Source organism: Coffea eugenioides, chromosome 9, assembly GCF_003713205.1.
Source record: "Coffea eugenioides isolate CCC68of chromosome 9, Ceug_1.0, whole genome shotgun sequence".
NCBI classification, from domain to species: domain Eukaryota; kingdom Viridiplantae; phylum Streptophyta; class Magnoliopsida; order Gentianales; family Rubiaceae; genus Coffea; species Coffea eugenioides.
The window spans coordinates 15,310,568-15,325,420 of NC_040043.1; the positions used below are offsets into that span (position 1 = coordinate 15,310,568).

The 14,853-nt window shown below is 33.9% G+C and overlaps 1 protein-coding gene and 1 long non-coding RNA gene across 3 annotated transcripts; one reads left to right on the plus strand and one right to left on the minus strand.

Annotated features, from left to right (window-relative positions):
• On the plus strand, positions 1-2,269 carry LOC113781985 (7-methylxanthosine synthase 1). 2 transcript variants are annotated; one of them, XM_027327892.1, is made up of 5 exons: positions 1-150; positions 303-722; positions 978-1,238; positions 1,717-1,871; positions 1,911-2,269. In XM_027327892.1, the coding sequence occupies exons 1-5, from the start codon at positions 76-78 to the stop codon at positions 2,116-2,118; spliced, it is 1,119 nt and encodes a 372-aa protein (XP_027183693.1). In that variant the 5' UTR covers positions 1-75; the 3' UTR covers positions 2,119-2,269. The 2 variants fall into 2 exon arrangements, with proteins under 2 accessions (XP_027183693.1, XP_027183692.1); XM_027327891.1 differs by having other exon boundaries at positions 1,717-2,269.
• An 8,649-nt stretch (positions 2,270-10,918) lies between these two features.
• On the minus strand, positions 10,919-12,689 carry LOC113783634. Its single transcript, XR_003469933.1, has 2 exons — positions 12,437-12,689; positions 10,919-11,383 (listed from the first exon to the last, which is right to left on the minus strand). It is a non-coding gene; the product is annotated as an uncharacterized LOC113783634 (long non-coding RNA).
• Between the last annotated feature and the right edge of the window lie 2,164 nt (positions 12,690-14,853).

Sequence of the window (14,853 nt, forward strand, 5' to 3'; positions counted from 1 at the left end):
TTTTGCACAATTAATCATTAACGGACACCTTCTTTGGCAGTCCCAATTCGATTTATGTACAAGTCCTGCATATGAATGGAGCTCCAAGAAGTCCTGCGGATGAATGGAGGCGAAGGCGATACAAGCTACGCCAAGAATTCAGCCTACAATGTCTGTCTGTCTGTCTCTCTATCTCTCTTTAACACACACACACACACACACACACACAGAGTAGTAGTAAATCATGCTATGATACGTCGATCTCTAACTTAGTATGTCTTTTTTCCCCCCTTAACATTTGTATTTTGGAGTGGTATGTGCAGCATCTGGTTCTTAACAAGGTGAAACCTGTCCTTGAACAATGCATACGAGAATTGTTGCGGGCCAACTTGCCCAACATCAACAAGTGCATTAAAGTTGCGGATTTGGGATGCGCTTCTGGACCAAACACACTTTTAACAGTTCGGGACATTGTCCAAAGTATTGACAAAGTTGGCCAGGAAAAGAAGAATGAATTAGAACGTCCCACCATTCAGATTTTTCTGAATGATCTTTTCCAAAATGATTTCAATTCGGTTTTCAAGTTGCTGCCAAGCTTCTACCGCAAACTTGAGAAAGAAAATGGACGCAAAATAGGATCGTGCCTAATAGGGGCAATGCCTGGCTCTTTCTACAGCAGACTCTTCCCCGAGGAGTCCATGCATTTTTTACACTCTTGTTACTGTCTTCATTGGTTATCTCAGGTCTTTGAGTTAATCCCTTTTATCTTTTTACTTTTTCTTGTAGCAAAAATAGTTCATGATTTTCATTCAACACATTAGTAACTATGCATGGAAATTTCTTTAATAATTCTCAAGATATCCACAGGAATCGAAGAAAGAGATTTCTGAAGAAACTAATAACATTTTTTATTCAAGTCGTGGCTCATGATTTATATTCCCACATGCAACACTAACAAAATGATCCAACTATATAAGTTACCAGCTCTGGACGTGCAGGTTCCTAGCGGCTTGGTGACTGAATTGGGGATCAGTACGAACAAAGGGAGCATTTACTCTTCCAAAGCAAGTCGTCTGCCCGTCCAGAAGGCATATTTGGATCAATTTACGAAAGATTTTACCACATTTCTAAGGATTCATTCGGAAGAGTTGTTTTCACATGGCCGAATGCTCCTTACTTGCATTTGTAAAGGAGTTGAATTCGACGCCCTGAATGCCATAGACTTACTTGAGATGGCAATAAACGACTTGGTTGTTGAGGTTATCATTTCTCTGTCTCTTTGATGATCAGATGCTCATTGCTTGTTATCTGAAATAAACTAGATAGCTAGCTAGCTTATTCAGGGTTCCTACCTTAGCTGCAAAATGGATGCAATTTTATTTTTTGTAACCTTGATAGAATAAACTTTGTGTAGACCAAGTTCACCGTAAATCAGATGGTAGTAACCTTTAATTAGAAGTTAGGTCACACAACTCCAATACAGTTAAGATAATTCTTTCAAGTTAGAAATATAGGGGGATTTAATTTGTCGGCTATCTTTTTTTCCCACTTTTTGGTTAAAAAGGTATTGGAAAAAATAATAATATGAACTAAAAGCACAAGTAATAATAATATTTTCATATTGAAATTAAGGAAAAAAAATTTTTTTCCTAGAGTTGAGGTTTTAGCAAATTGGCTAATTTCCAAGCCTCGTGCTTCGAATAATTTGAATTGAATTGATGATTGGCATATCTGCAGGGACATCTGGAGGAAGAAAAATTGGATAGTTTCAATCTTCCAGTCTATATACCTTCAGCAGAAGAAGTAAAGTGCATAGTTGAGGAGGAAGGTTCTTTTGAAATTTTATACCTGGAGACTTTTAAGGTCCTTTATGATGCTGGCTTCTCTATTGATGATAATTACCCAGTAAGATCCCATGTCCAAGTATACAGCGATGAACATATTAAAGCAGAGTATGTTGCATCTTCCGTTAGAGCAGTTTACGAACCCATCCTCGCAAGTCATTTTGGAGAAGCTATTATACCTGACATATTCCACAGGTTTGCGAAGCATGCAGCAAAGGTTCTCCCCTTGGGCAAAGCCTTCTATAATAATCTTATCATTTCTCTCGCCAAAAAGCCAGAGAAGTCAGACATGTAAAAGTTTGTTTTTAGTTGGTTTTTGTGTTGGGGAAAGGATTTAGTGCCGTTGGGGGTCTTTCGGGTATTGTACTTTTTGTATTATTTAGTGTATAATAATATTATATTATTGTTTTGTATTCATAATAAAAGTGGTGTGTAAGAATAAGATATTTGACATATATTTAATACAATATTTTCATATGTATATTTGTACACAGGATATTTGAACACGCACAACAACCAATACAACTGCACAAAATACAGCTGCACTAAATAGTTGTCCGATATCATGTGTATGACCGTATGGGAAGTCTCGGAATGATGATTTTTTGTGTAAATTAACTTTTACCCCCTTGTAGTTTGGTGATTTATCACATAACTCTCCATACTTCAAAAAACTATATATAAGCCCTCATGATTTGGGTAAAGTGTCACCATTAGCTCTTCTGTTAAGATGAATGGTCAATAGTAAAAAATCAAAATCAAATTAATAAATTGATAAATTCACTCTTTCGCTACCCTTTTTTTCTTCTCTCGTGATATCAATTTAGAAACATATACAGCTTTGTTATTTATTTATTTTTCATTGAAACCACGAGAAAATCATGAGACATAGAAATTGAAAGAAAAGCATTCAGTTTTTAAAGCTTTAAGTTGAGGATTCCAACGTCGGTGGAGTTGAGATGATATGGACTTGAAAATTTAAGTACCAAAATAATTTTACCATATTAAAAAATTGAAATTCAAGATGTTGTTGGAAAGTAAGTCTTTTTTTCAACGTGTGCAACATGTTGAAATGTGGTACATTTTGTTTGGTTAATAAATTTAACTAAAAATAATAACCATTATGCTGACATAAACTAAAAAGAACAACATATAAAAACTTAACAAGTGGACATAAATAAGCATTATATATACACACATATATATAAATAAGCATTAAACAAACACACACGCATATACATACATATATATATATTTTACCCTCCGGGCTTCTACAAATACGCAAGGGTACCTCAAATACTAGTAGTCTTGTCCCCATATCTCAACTTTTCTAGTCTTATGATCTTATCCCCATATATTTATGTTCATCTTAAATTGATAATTTTATTGAATAATTTAAATAATTATAAAATCTTTATTTCAATTGAAATTTAATTGACAACTAGTTGAAATGCCAAAAAAAGAAAAGAAAATATTATTCAATCAACTCAATGACATATAGTTGTTTATGTTATAATAAAATATTTAATCAACTGTTTTAATTTATCAAATATAAGTAATGGGCATTAGATGATAAATAAATTTTTAAGAGAACTTTTATTGTGATTTTAAAATGTATTATATTTTTTCATTCACGCACAACCGGCTTTTTCAGTGGTGTCCGGATATCCTTCTTTGTGCGTCCCACAAAGCACAGTTGGCCTCCTTGCATTGCTTCTGCCTGCTATGGGAAGAAAAGTGAACTTTCTACCGTAGTCGTAACCTATCCCGTATCTCAACTTCTGATTTTATCATTCGTGAATAACTTTCATAAAGTGGTCACTTTGTCTTCAAATACATTAGGCTTTTCCTTAGTAAATGGCATACTCAATTGTCATTTATTCATTCGCTAAGTGTCACTTTATCTTTTTGAAGGAAGTGTCACTTTACCATGAAAGACTTTTGTTAGTATCTCGCAAGCTCAATTCTCAGTTATTCCTTCTCTAAGTTCCAACATATGAAAAAGAAGCAGAACACAATAAATGAATGACTTGTGAAAGTCACTGTCATAAATAATGGTAAGAGCCAGACTGCAGACAGAAGGGCACATGAGCAGGTGACGCCCTGCGGAAGATGCTAAGCTGGGGCCTAGTTTGGTCGGGGACAAACACAATAATGGGTGCTCCAACTTTAGACGCAACTGATGCCAGCCAACAAGCATAATAAGCATGTGAATCTCAACGTCCCATCCTTAAATCCGCTGTGGATTACTTTTTGAGGTCATGGAATGTCGTTTAGTTTAGGGTTTGTCGCACCTTATTCTTGAAAATAAAAGAAAAAATAGTGTTAAAAAAAGAGTTTTTGATTTTAGAAAATAAATAAAAAAAAGGTTAAAATGGAACTTAAAATATGCGACGGTTTGAGTCCAAAATAATAGTCTAAAAAGGATTTTTTAGAAAAGAGTAGAGTCGCCACTTAGTATTGAGTTTAAGTGTATCAACTCACCAAAAATATATTTTAAATAAAAACAAATAAAACCCTTTTAGAGAACTCCAAATCTTTGAAAATAAGAGAAAAGAATTCGGAAATCATGTTTGAAGAAAGGGAAGGCAAATATTCGATTTAAAGCTCCCTTTCAACCTAACCAAGAGTAGTTGCGAGATTTAGTCGAAAATTTTTCTAATTTAATATATAAAACTTATCACATTTTAGATGTTTCTATATGGATGCAAATCTAGATCTAAAGGATATTGGGATGGTCAAAATATCTCTTCAAAATTTAATTGGTACTAATCACATTAATTGTGATGTCCAGAAATGATTATTTGAAGAGATCATGAAAAGTGCAAAAGATGAGACTCAAAAAGGAAATTATAACATAGATAAATGTACATGACCTAGAAAAGGGGAATGCAATATAATGGGTATGAGAGACTAAAATTCGTGATTCAATTTTTCTTCTTATAGAGGGGTAATAGCGTGCTAAATTTGAAAAGTCATACTCACTCATTTCTCATATTCGAAGGGTGACTCTCTTAACCTTGTCAACCAAGTGGACCAGTCTACTTCTAATTTCCTAGAATGAAATGCAATTCTAAATTATATGGTCCAAATATATAGAGAGTAAATGAATGATAGTAGGGGAAATGTCATCCAATTGAAAATAACCTAAAAATATGAAAAAAAATACATGAGATGCAATAAATGTCACACAATGTATGAATTATTGACAGGTGCCGAACCTGTGCAATAATAATAATAAAAACCTAAATACCACTAAAAGCAGTCAATAATTAATCCTAGGTACTGGAGCAGGGACTCTAGGTGTGCAATGGGTTACTTGATTCACCCTGTTCCCGAAGAGTTTGCTGAATCCGATATACCAGAATTAATTAGTTGGCAAAAATTACTGAATAGTAGACAGTGGCAAGTAGGGTCGTCTCCTCAGGGACTGAGGATATTTGTCTCTCTTAAATTTCAATTGGTAAGGGGGCTTTCACCGGAATGAAACTAAAAACAATTAAACAATTTAACTTAAAATGATTAATTAACTAGCACAAATATAGCAGGAATTAAATCAAGAATAAATAAATTCTAGCCAAGGATACAACTACTCAGACACAGTCCATTTATCCGATCATTGATGCAAGAGAGGTTCACTTAATTTATTAATAGACTAGTTATAGTCGCTGACGAATTCTAACGACCAATTTTTCCTTAATTTATTGATAACCAAGGTACGACCATTGATTACCCTTAACCAGAAAATACTCCTGGGTACGACCGTAGGAATTAATTTTCTAATTGCATTAATAACTAGAAAAACCTAGCCCTAATCAATAACACGCTACGAGGGTTATTTAAATTAGATTGCACGTTCCCCTAACGTGTAAACACACCAGTTGCCACTAATATTAATCAATCAAACAATTACGGATTTAATTGACTAAATTGGCACGAGATTAATAAATCATATTGAACATCGGGCCCTTGACATCCAAATAATAAAATAATCTCATGAAAATTCAAGCAGACAACGTGCAAATATTAATAAATTGAGGAACGCGTGAAAATTAATTAGATCTCACAGATTTTTGGGACTGCGCCGTCGAGTTGACCCTTGACTAGATGGAAGGCTTAGCCACGCCGCATAATTAAATCTCCACGCAGATTAATTGATTGCAAAGGCATTGCATTTTTTACTAGAAAGCAAGGAATAAAAGAGGTATTTCCCGTTGGGGAATATTGTCGAACAGTTGGCGTGTGCCTGACAAAAGGGAAGGAAAAGAAAAGAAAAGAAAAACTAAACTATTAAAACTATCCTCAGCGCTAGTCCCCTCGAGCCGCTGTACGTTTGCTCCCTTAAAAGGCCAAAGGAAGGATGACTCCTGCTCTTCCAGTGGTCCCCACGAAAAATAAACAACAAGCCTGCCGAATTCTTCTTTCTTTAAGCCTCTCTTCGTTTCTTTCTCTCAAGAGCCCAAATGAAGAAAAGCCTTTGCTAGCCTCGTGGTCCCCGCCGATGTCCCTCTTAAAAGCCAAAAGAGATTACTAATGCTATCTCCCGTACGACTTGAGCCAATGAAGTACAAAAGGTGGGCCCTAGCCCAATTGTCTCTTGTTTCCTTTCTTTTTGGTAGTTTTCTGCTCCATTCCCTGAAATTAAATCCAAATACCAAATGTAAGTAGATATCAACAATTAACACAATATTTGGTAGGGATAAAAGGAAAAATTAATAATAAAATTACTAACAAATGATACCCTATCAAATTTAGTGCGAAAATTATCTAAAGGGTCTAGTATTGGACTAACCCATTTTTACAAGTTCTCACTAACATTGGACTAGTGAGAAATCGGGGAGAAATGCCACAACTAGTATTGGACTAGTGCGCCGACGTCATGCATTTATTATAAATAAATAAAACATATAAAACATAATTAAAACCCATAAAACATATAAAGTATGTAGAGCACATAGCACATATGCATAATATTTAGATACAAAATCCTAGAAAAAGCGAATAAAATACATAAGCGCACAAGCATGCAAGCAAATAAAAACTAACTATTATATTGAGGACCCTAATTACAATGTAGAAGGGGAATTTTGAAAATAATAAACCTATCTATTACATTTATCTAACTAATTACAATTTCGGTGAAAATAAAATCTATCTAACTAATTACATGGCCTAACTGAATACATTTTTTGGACACCTATCTATTACAATTTGGTTTTTAAATACCTTCCAAATAATCATCAAAATTTAAATAAATAAAATAAATGAAAGCTAAAAATGAATAAGATAAAATAAAAGAAAAGACAGTTAAAACACGCAATCACACATATAAAAAACACATAGGAGCACATAAAAGAACTTAAAATAATAATAAAAAGTATCTCCCTTGAAGTAGTGGTTAAATGAGGTAGAATTTGCCTTATTTATACTCCAGAACCAACAAAATAGTCAAGGTACCAATTTAATTAACAATTTAAAAGAAAATACAAACATCTAGTAAATTCACTTTATTATTATAAAGAAATATGAATAAACATAAAATTCCTAAAATTTACTAATTAAATGCATTTAAATGAAGCATGATTAACAATTAAATGAGATAAACTATTGTAGTTAAGAAATGAGATTAACAATTTAATTCGTGGCTCATGATTTATATTCCCATATGCAACACTAACAAAATGATCCAACTATATAAGTTACTAGCTTTAGACTGCAGGTTCCCAGCGGTTTGGTGATTGAATTGGGGATCAGTGCGAACAAAGGGAGCATTTACTCTTCCAAAGCAAGTCGTCCGCTCGCCCACATTTCTAAGGATTCGTTCGGAAAAGTTACTTTCTCGTGGTCGAATGCTCCTTACTTGCATTTGTAAAGGAGATGAATTCGACGACCTGAATACCATAGACTTACTTGAGATGGCAATAAACGACTTGATTGTTGAGGTTATCATTTCTCTGTCTCTTTGATGATCAGATGCTCATTGCTTGTTATCTGAAACAAACTAGATAGCTAGCTAGCTTATTCAGGATTCCTACCTTAGCTGAAAAATGGATGCAATTTTAGTCTTTGTAACCTTGATAGAATAAACTTTGTGTTGACCAAGTTCACCGTAAATCAGATGGTAGTAAACTTAGAATGGTATGGACTACTAGTAAACTTAGAATGGCTACAGTGTTTTCAAGATAACTCGCTACAACTTTTGAATAGAACAGGATCGGATCATTTGCCCATTTTGATGAAAGTTAAGCAACACAGCGCCACTGCTCCCAGTTATTCAAATTCTAGCATATGTGGGTCCAGCACCCAACATTCCTTGACACGGTTAACCAGAGTTGGGAGCAAGCTGTTCAAGGCTATGGCATGTTCGCTTTCTTCTTCAAGCTCAAGCACCTCAAACATGACCTTCAGCAGTGGAACAAAGACATGTTTGGAGATGTTTTCAAGGATGTAGCAGCAGCAGAAGAAGAAGTTAGAGCGTGCGAGATCTTGCTGGAGGAGGAAGGGACAGAAGAGGCGAGAACCCAATAGAGCCGCACACAAGCAAGGCTGCTTAAGACGCTGATGAGGAAATGTTCTGGAAACAAAAAACACGAATACGGTAGCTAAAGGAGGGAGATTCCAACACAAAATTTTTCCATTCCACTCTAATATCCAAGCAAGCATGCCTCTCAATTCGTCAAGTAAGAGGGGCAGATGACAACATGTTAGAAGACGAGGAGGCTATAGGTCAGAGTGCAGCAACCACTGCAAGAAAATTGCGTTTCTGTGACAGGCGAAAGTCGTCACTAAAAATTCAGAAGTCGTCACAAAAAAAGTCAGTGACGACTTTTACTGCTGTCACAGAGCTGTCACTAGTTCTATGTCACAAAAGGGGATCCATGTGACGACTGTTGAAAGTCGTCACAAACGATTTCGCTTTTGTGATGACTCTTGTCGTCACTCATTGTTGTACATTGTGTGACGACTTTTATTGTCACTAAGCTGGCTAAATTCTTGTCATAGTCAACCCTTGGAGTTGTCACATTATGCTTCCGTTCAGTGACGACTTTTGTTGTTTTCCATCCATAAAAAGTGACGACTTTCTAGTGTCACTAGTAAAACTTGTTGGCAGTGACAACTTTTTTATTGTCATTTATTTTTTTGTAAAAAGCAATAAGCTAATGTTAATTACGCAACATAGCTGCCAACAATCACAAAACGTTCATTGAGTAGCAAGGAGAAAAAAAAAGCCAACATACGAAAAGAAAACCAACATTCATTTCCAATAGAAGATCAACCCAAATACATATATATATATAAATGTTGCCTCAAATGACTCATAAACCATGCACCATCCAAAATAAGCCATTCAGTTACAGTACTAGTGATTTCCCATCCACAATAGAGAGTAGTAAAGTTCTATACAAAAATATGAGCACGATTCCCATCTAGAACAAAACATGAGCACGATAGGCCTTGTAGTCTTCAATTCAAAAACCATCTTCACAGCAATGACTGGCTTCTTCTTCTTGGGAATCGTGTTAGAACCTACACGTTACCAAAATTGAAGCAATGAGCACTGGTGTTAAAATTGGAACTACACTTCTAGATAGGCACCATATTATAAAAACTAATGTCACTCTAATTTGAAATTATAGCAATCTAAGTAAATTGCTTAACACAAAAATAAAGTGAAATTATATATATTGAATAGTAAGCAAGAACAAACCATTGACAGTTAATTGCGTACTACGAAAGTATACAACTAATCTATTTCTCTATTGAATCTTTCTTGTGGACCAAGAATAAAAGCGTAGCTTGATAAAGGCACTATTAAACTTTGTACAACTATAAAATCTCGAAAGTTACCCAAAGTATAAATCAAACAACATATGAAATTAACCATGAAAGCAGTTTCCTAAAATCCAAAAAAGCCATATGTAAAGCAGCCATGAAATTAACCATGAAATCAATAGAAATTAAAGAGGAGAGACTTCAACAAATGCACTAGCAATCAACAAATGTTAATACCAACTGATGGTTAATACCAACAAATGCACTAGCAATCACTTGGTGCAAGTTGGAACTGCAACAACTGCATAATCCCTATTCTTTTTGCTTCCTTTCTGTTTCTCTCTATTTGTCATTTTCTATTTTCAGGGACTTTGGTTAGGGAATTAAAGGCCCCATTAGAGAGGGGATTTGGTTACACTTATGAGAGAATCTAATACAGACTGGATGTATTAACCATATATATAAAATAGACCATTTTTTTTATTAGAATTTGTGCTTTTCGATTTTTGACCATCTATAAGACTATGAAATGAAAGATAACCACCGCTGAATGTATTATATATATAAACTAGAGAACTTTTATCATACATTGTAAAAAATTTTGGATTTACCTTTAGTCTTTGCAATTTTTACGAAACAATGGCTTTCTCCAGTGGCTCCAAAAGTTTTAATAACCATTTCTTTTTATTTTTTTGGTCCTATGGGGGAAAGAATAAACCATTCTTTACAGCCATATAAACCCAAAAGGTCTAAAGAAAAAGCAAAATTTCTGTTCGCTGGCATTCTAACATCTTGATAACAAAAATGAAAGATAGGAGGCTTGGATTGAGGACGGGTAAAATCATCTTGAATTGTGCCTGGAACTCCAGGAATAATTGGAAAAGTCATGCATTTTTAAACACGTTAATATCAGGTTTATGGGTTGAACTAGGTCTCTAGGATTATAACAAGGATTAATATAGAACTGGATAAGAAGTATTCTATTTAAATATTACAGGTACAGATAAGAACATTTATGAGTTATCAGAGTTTGAAAAAGGTAAGAAATTGAAAGAAGACTCCTTTCAAGATTAATCAATCAATTGACTCCAAAATCCTCATGAATAAGAGTCAGCTTCTTCAATGCAGAATGATAAGAGATTACTCAACAGACCTAAAAGCTGCAAGGAAAAGACAGCACGTGCTTCATTCAATTCAATCAACTCAGTTATTTTAGACAGCAGAGTACCAGTTATTAATAGCTCTAGCAACATTTTGGGTTCCCAAACAATACGTCAAAACACTAATAGGAATTGTAACCAGAGTGAAGCAGACACCAAATCTAACAAAGAAACACCAAGATAAGGCACTGGAATAAATTCAACTACAGCATCTGACTTATCCATGTAATAAAAGACACAGGTGATGATCAAATTTAAACAAATGATTGATCTATCAATATCTCTCCCCTCCAAATGGAAAAAGCTAATTATGAATGACAGGTATCGCATATACTATGTTATGAACCTTGTGTAACAAATTGCTAACTACTCGAAACAAAATTTTTTACCGTTCGAATCTGAACTTGAATCTTCTAATCAAAATACAATGCCAAACTCAGGAGGATAAGCCTTGATGGGTACCGACTACCAAGGCTGAATCAAAATTACTGCATCTCTGAAGTCGGCGACACTAAAATTCAGCAGATCCAGGCGTTCGTGGGAAAGGTATTGCATCTCTTATATTATCAATACCAGTTGCAAATTGCACTAACCTTTCAAAACCTAAGCCAAACCCAGCATGAGGCACTGAAAAGCAATTAAAGAACAAAACAGCATGTTTAGTCAAGGTCATTCAAATTAACTCCACAAGGTACCCTGAAAACTAGCTTTCAAACTGATTCCATGCCAAGAGTGAATGCAGCATTTAATAAGGCAGTGTATTGGAACATCAATGATAAAAATTAGTAGCTACAAGTTATCATCTGCCATTTGAGACCAAGTCAAACCCCCCTCTCCCTTTTGGAAGATTCACTAATCACAAACGAATAACAGGAGAAAAAGAACAACTAAAAAATGTTGGCCTAAATCAATTACAACCCCCCCCGGGTGGCCTAAATCCATGATTTCCTCATCCGTACACAGAAATTTCTCAAGATACAAACTGAAAATGCAACATTTCAGAAGCCCAAATTGCCTCGGATAATGGCAAGGAAATGAAGCCTTTCGGGGGCAGGACAAAAGCCATTGGATAATGAGCTAACAAAAACAGGGGAAAATTAAAATGTAGGTTCGAAAATGGCAAGGAAATGAAGAACAAAGGGGGAATACAGATATGAAAATCTTAACTATTACAAAAGATTAACCATTGTATGACTAAACACACATTGCACAACAACATGTTAACGGCAATTGAAACCCCAAAACAGTTTTCTGGCCAGTTCCCAAACGTGCAAAATTCTAGTAAAGTGCATGCTTGATTACCAGAGAGAGAGAGAGAGAGAGAGAGACCAGAGAGTAAATTACATTTTAAACATTTAAAACAGCCAAATAAATTAGGCAAATCAGTCAAGTTCTCTTCCCCTTAAGGAAGCAATTAAATGGCATGACAAATTGTTTAATTTCTCTTTCATCCAACCAAATTAATGCAGTCAAAAAATGTTCGCATTTCATAGCTCCTCAAAGAAAGCCGGTTCTGACCATCCCTAACACTGTTCATACTCCAGATTTCAAGTGTTTCGGATGCGATTTGGCCAAGAGTATTACCTTCCCCACTGCTAATTAACAATCTAGTTCATAAATTAGTCTTTACAATAGGAGGCTGAGCAGCTTTTGAAAGCAAAAAAAAAAAAAAACACATACCGCACAATTAGCTGAAGAGGGGGTCGGAGAAAAGTCTAAACTGAAGTCGCGGAACGAGGAGGGAGCTTGGAAGTGTTCTGACTTCGCTTCTTCGGCGAGCTTGACCTGAAGATTGGCACTCGTCAATGGTGCTTTAGAGAAGCATTTTGCGGAAGCAGAAGGTGTTTGAGGTCCAGAGTTTTTCGGTGTTCACCATAGGAAGGAAAGACTGAGAATGAAATTTGTCTAAGTGTTGGAAGAGAGAAGCGGCGAGACTTTTGTTTGTGTGTGAACAACCAAAAACGACGTCGTTTTGTAGAGATTTCAGCCACCCGCCTCGCGCCTCTTTCAGATTTCAGACTGGCGCTCTTTTTTTTTTGGCATCTAAGCACATCTTTGAGATTCCAGGATTCACACCTTTAGCTTCATACATTTTTTTTCTTTTTTTTTTCCCTGGTCAAATTTTTTTTTCAGGTTTCTTTTTTCATACTTAATCTCTTTTTTTTTTCCTTAATCTCATCTATAAATATCAAATAAATTATTTGATATTGGTTTCTTTTTTGTGCATGTATATATATATATATGTGTGCTTGTTTGTGTCTATATACATCTTTTTGGGTTTGGACAACTCAATATACAAATTATTTAAGAAATTACCTTACAATAAAACTTACACAATAAAACATGTTTCAAAAATTTAACATGCATAGAATTGCTTATATACAGTATAGCACTTCTTACTCATGCTTATCCTACTCTTTGTCTATTACTTAGTTTTTATAATAAATTAAAAGAAACATGTAATCAAATATTCTGTTAAATGTGTTACAACTCTCAATCTTATTGCACGACAGATATTTTACTGAATAATTTTAATTTCGTATATACCCATTCCATATGAAAATAATTATTACTTATGATGTATTACACGTTATACTAATCTTTCACAGTGCTAACATTAGACTACAAATTATATTCAATTACACTTTTTCAAATTATTTCAGTTATTGATTTTTGGGGGTTGTTATAAGTAATAATAAACAATTCATGAAAAAAAATTTATGCTCAGACATGTCTATTATGTCAACTTAGCAAAAATTACAAATATCTACAACTAGTTTGTTATTATATCATTTGCATTTTGCTAATACGTAATGAATAGGGGCTAAATTATAAAATTAGGGTGTCATATCTTCTGTGCTTTTGCTCATATAAAAGAATTGGGGGCTAAATAATAAAATTAGGGTGCCATAGTAGAATTAGTGAAATTTGATGAAAATACTATAGAATTGCTTATATACAGTATAGCACTTCTTACTCATGCTATCCTACTCTTTGTCTCTTACTTAGTTTTTATAATAAATTAAAAGAAACATGTAATCAAATATTCTGTTAAATGTGTTACAACTCTCAATCTTATTGCACGACAGATATTTTACTGAATAATTTTAATTTCGTATATACCCATTCCATATGAAAATAATTATTACTTATGATGTATTACACGTTATACTAATCTTTCACAGTGCTAACATTAGACTACAAATTATATTCAATTACACTTTTTCAAATTATTTCAGTTATTGATTTTTGGGGGTTGTTATAAGTAATAATAAACAATTCATGAAAAATTTTTTATGCTCAGACATGTCTATTATGTCAACTTAGCAAAAATTACAAATATCTAAAACTAGTTTGTTATTATATCATTTGCATTTTGCTAATACGTACTGAATAGGGGCTAAATTATAAAATTAGGGTGTCATATCTTCTGTGCTTTTGCTCATATAAAAGAATTGGGGGCTAAATAATAAAATTAGGGTGCCATAGTAGAATTAGTGAAATTTGATGAAAATACTATAGAATTGCTTATATACAGTATAGCACTTCTTACTCATGCTTATCCTACTCTTTGTCTATTACTTAGTTTTTATAATAAATTAAAAGAAACATGTAATCAAATATTCTGTTAAATGTGTTACAACTCTCAATCTTATTGCACGACAGATATTTTACTGAATAATTTTAATTTCGTATATACCCATTCCATATGAAAATAATTATTACTTATGATGTATTACACGTTATACTAATCTTTCACAGTGCTAACATTAGACTACAAATTATATTCAATTACACTTTTTCAAATTATTTCAGTTATTGATTTTTGGGGGTTGTTATAAGTAATAATAAACAATTCATGAAAAAAATTTTATGCTCAGACATGTCTATTATGTCAACTTAGCAAAAATTACAAATATCTAAAAATAGTTTGTTATTATATCATTTGCATTTTGCTAATACGTAATGAATAGGGGCTAAATTATAAAATTAGGGTGTCATATCTTCGGTGCTTTTGCTAATATAAAAGAATTGGGGGCTAAAAAATAAAATTAGGGTGTCATAGTAGAATTAGTGAAAGTTGATGAAAATACTGT

Bases quoted from the DNA above. Each gene is read 5' to 3' on its own strand.
- LOC113781985 (XM_027327891.1), top strand. From the start codon at position 76: ATGGAGCTCCAAGAAGTCCTGCGGATGAATGGAGGCGAAGGCGATACA. The intron at 723-977 runs GTCTTTGAGTTA...CTGGACGTGCAG, and splicing joins GTCTTCATTGGTTATCTCAG to GTTCCTAGCGGCTTGGTGAC. The intron at 1,239-1,716 runs GTTATCATTTCT...GCATATCTGCAG, and splicing joins TAAACGACTTGGTTGTTGAG to GGACATCTGGAGGAAGAAAA.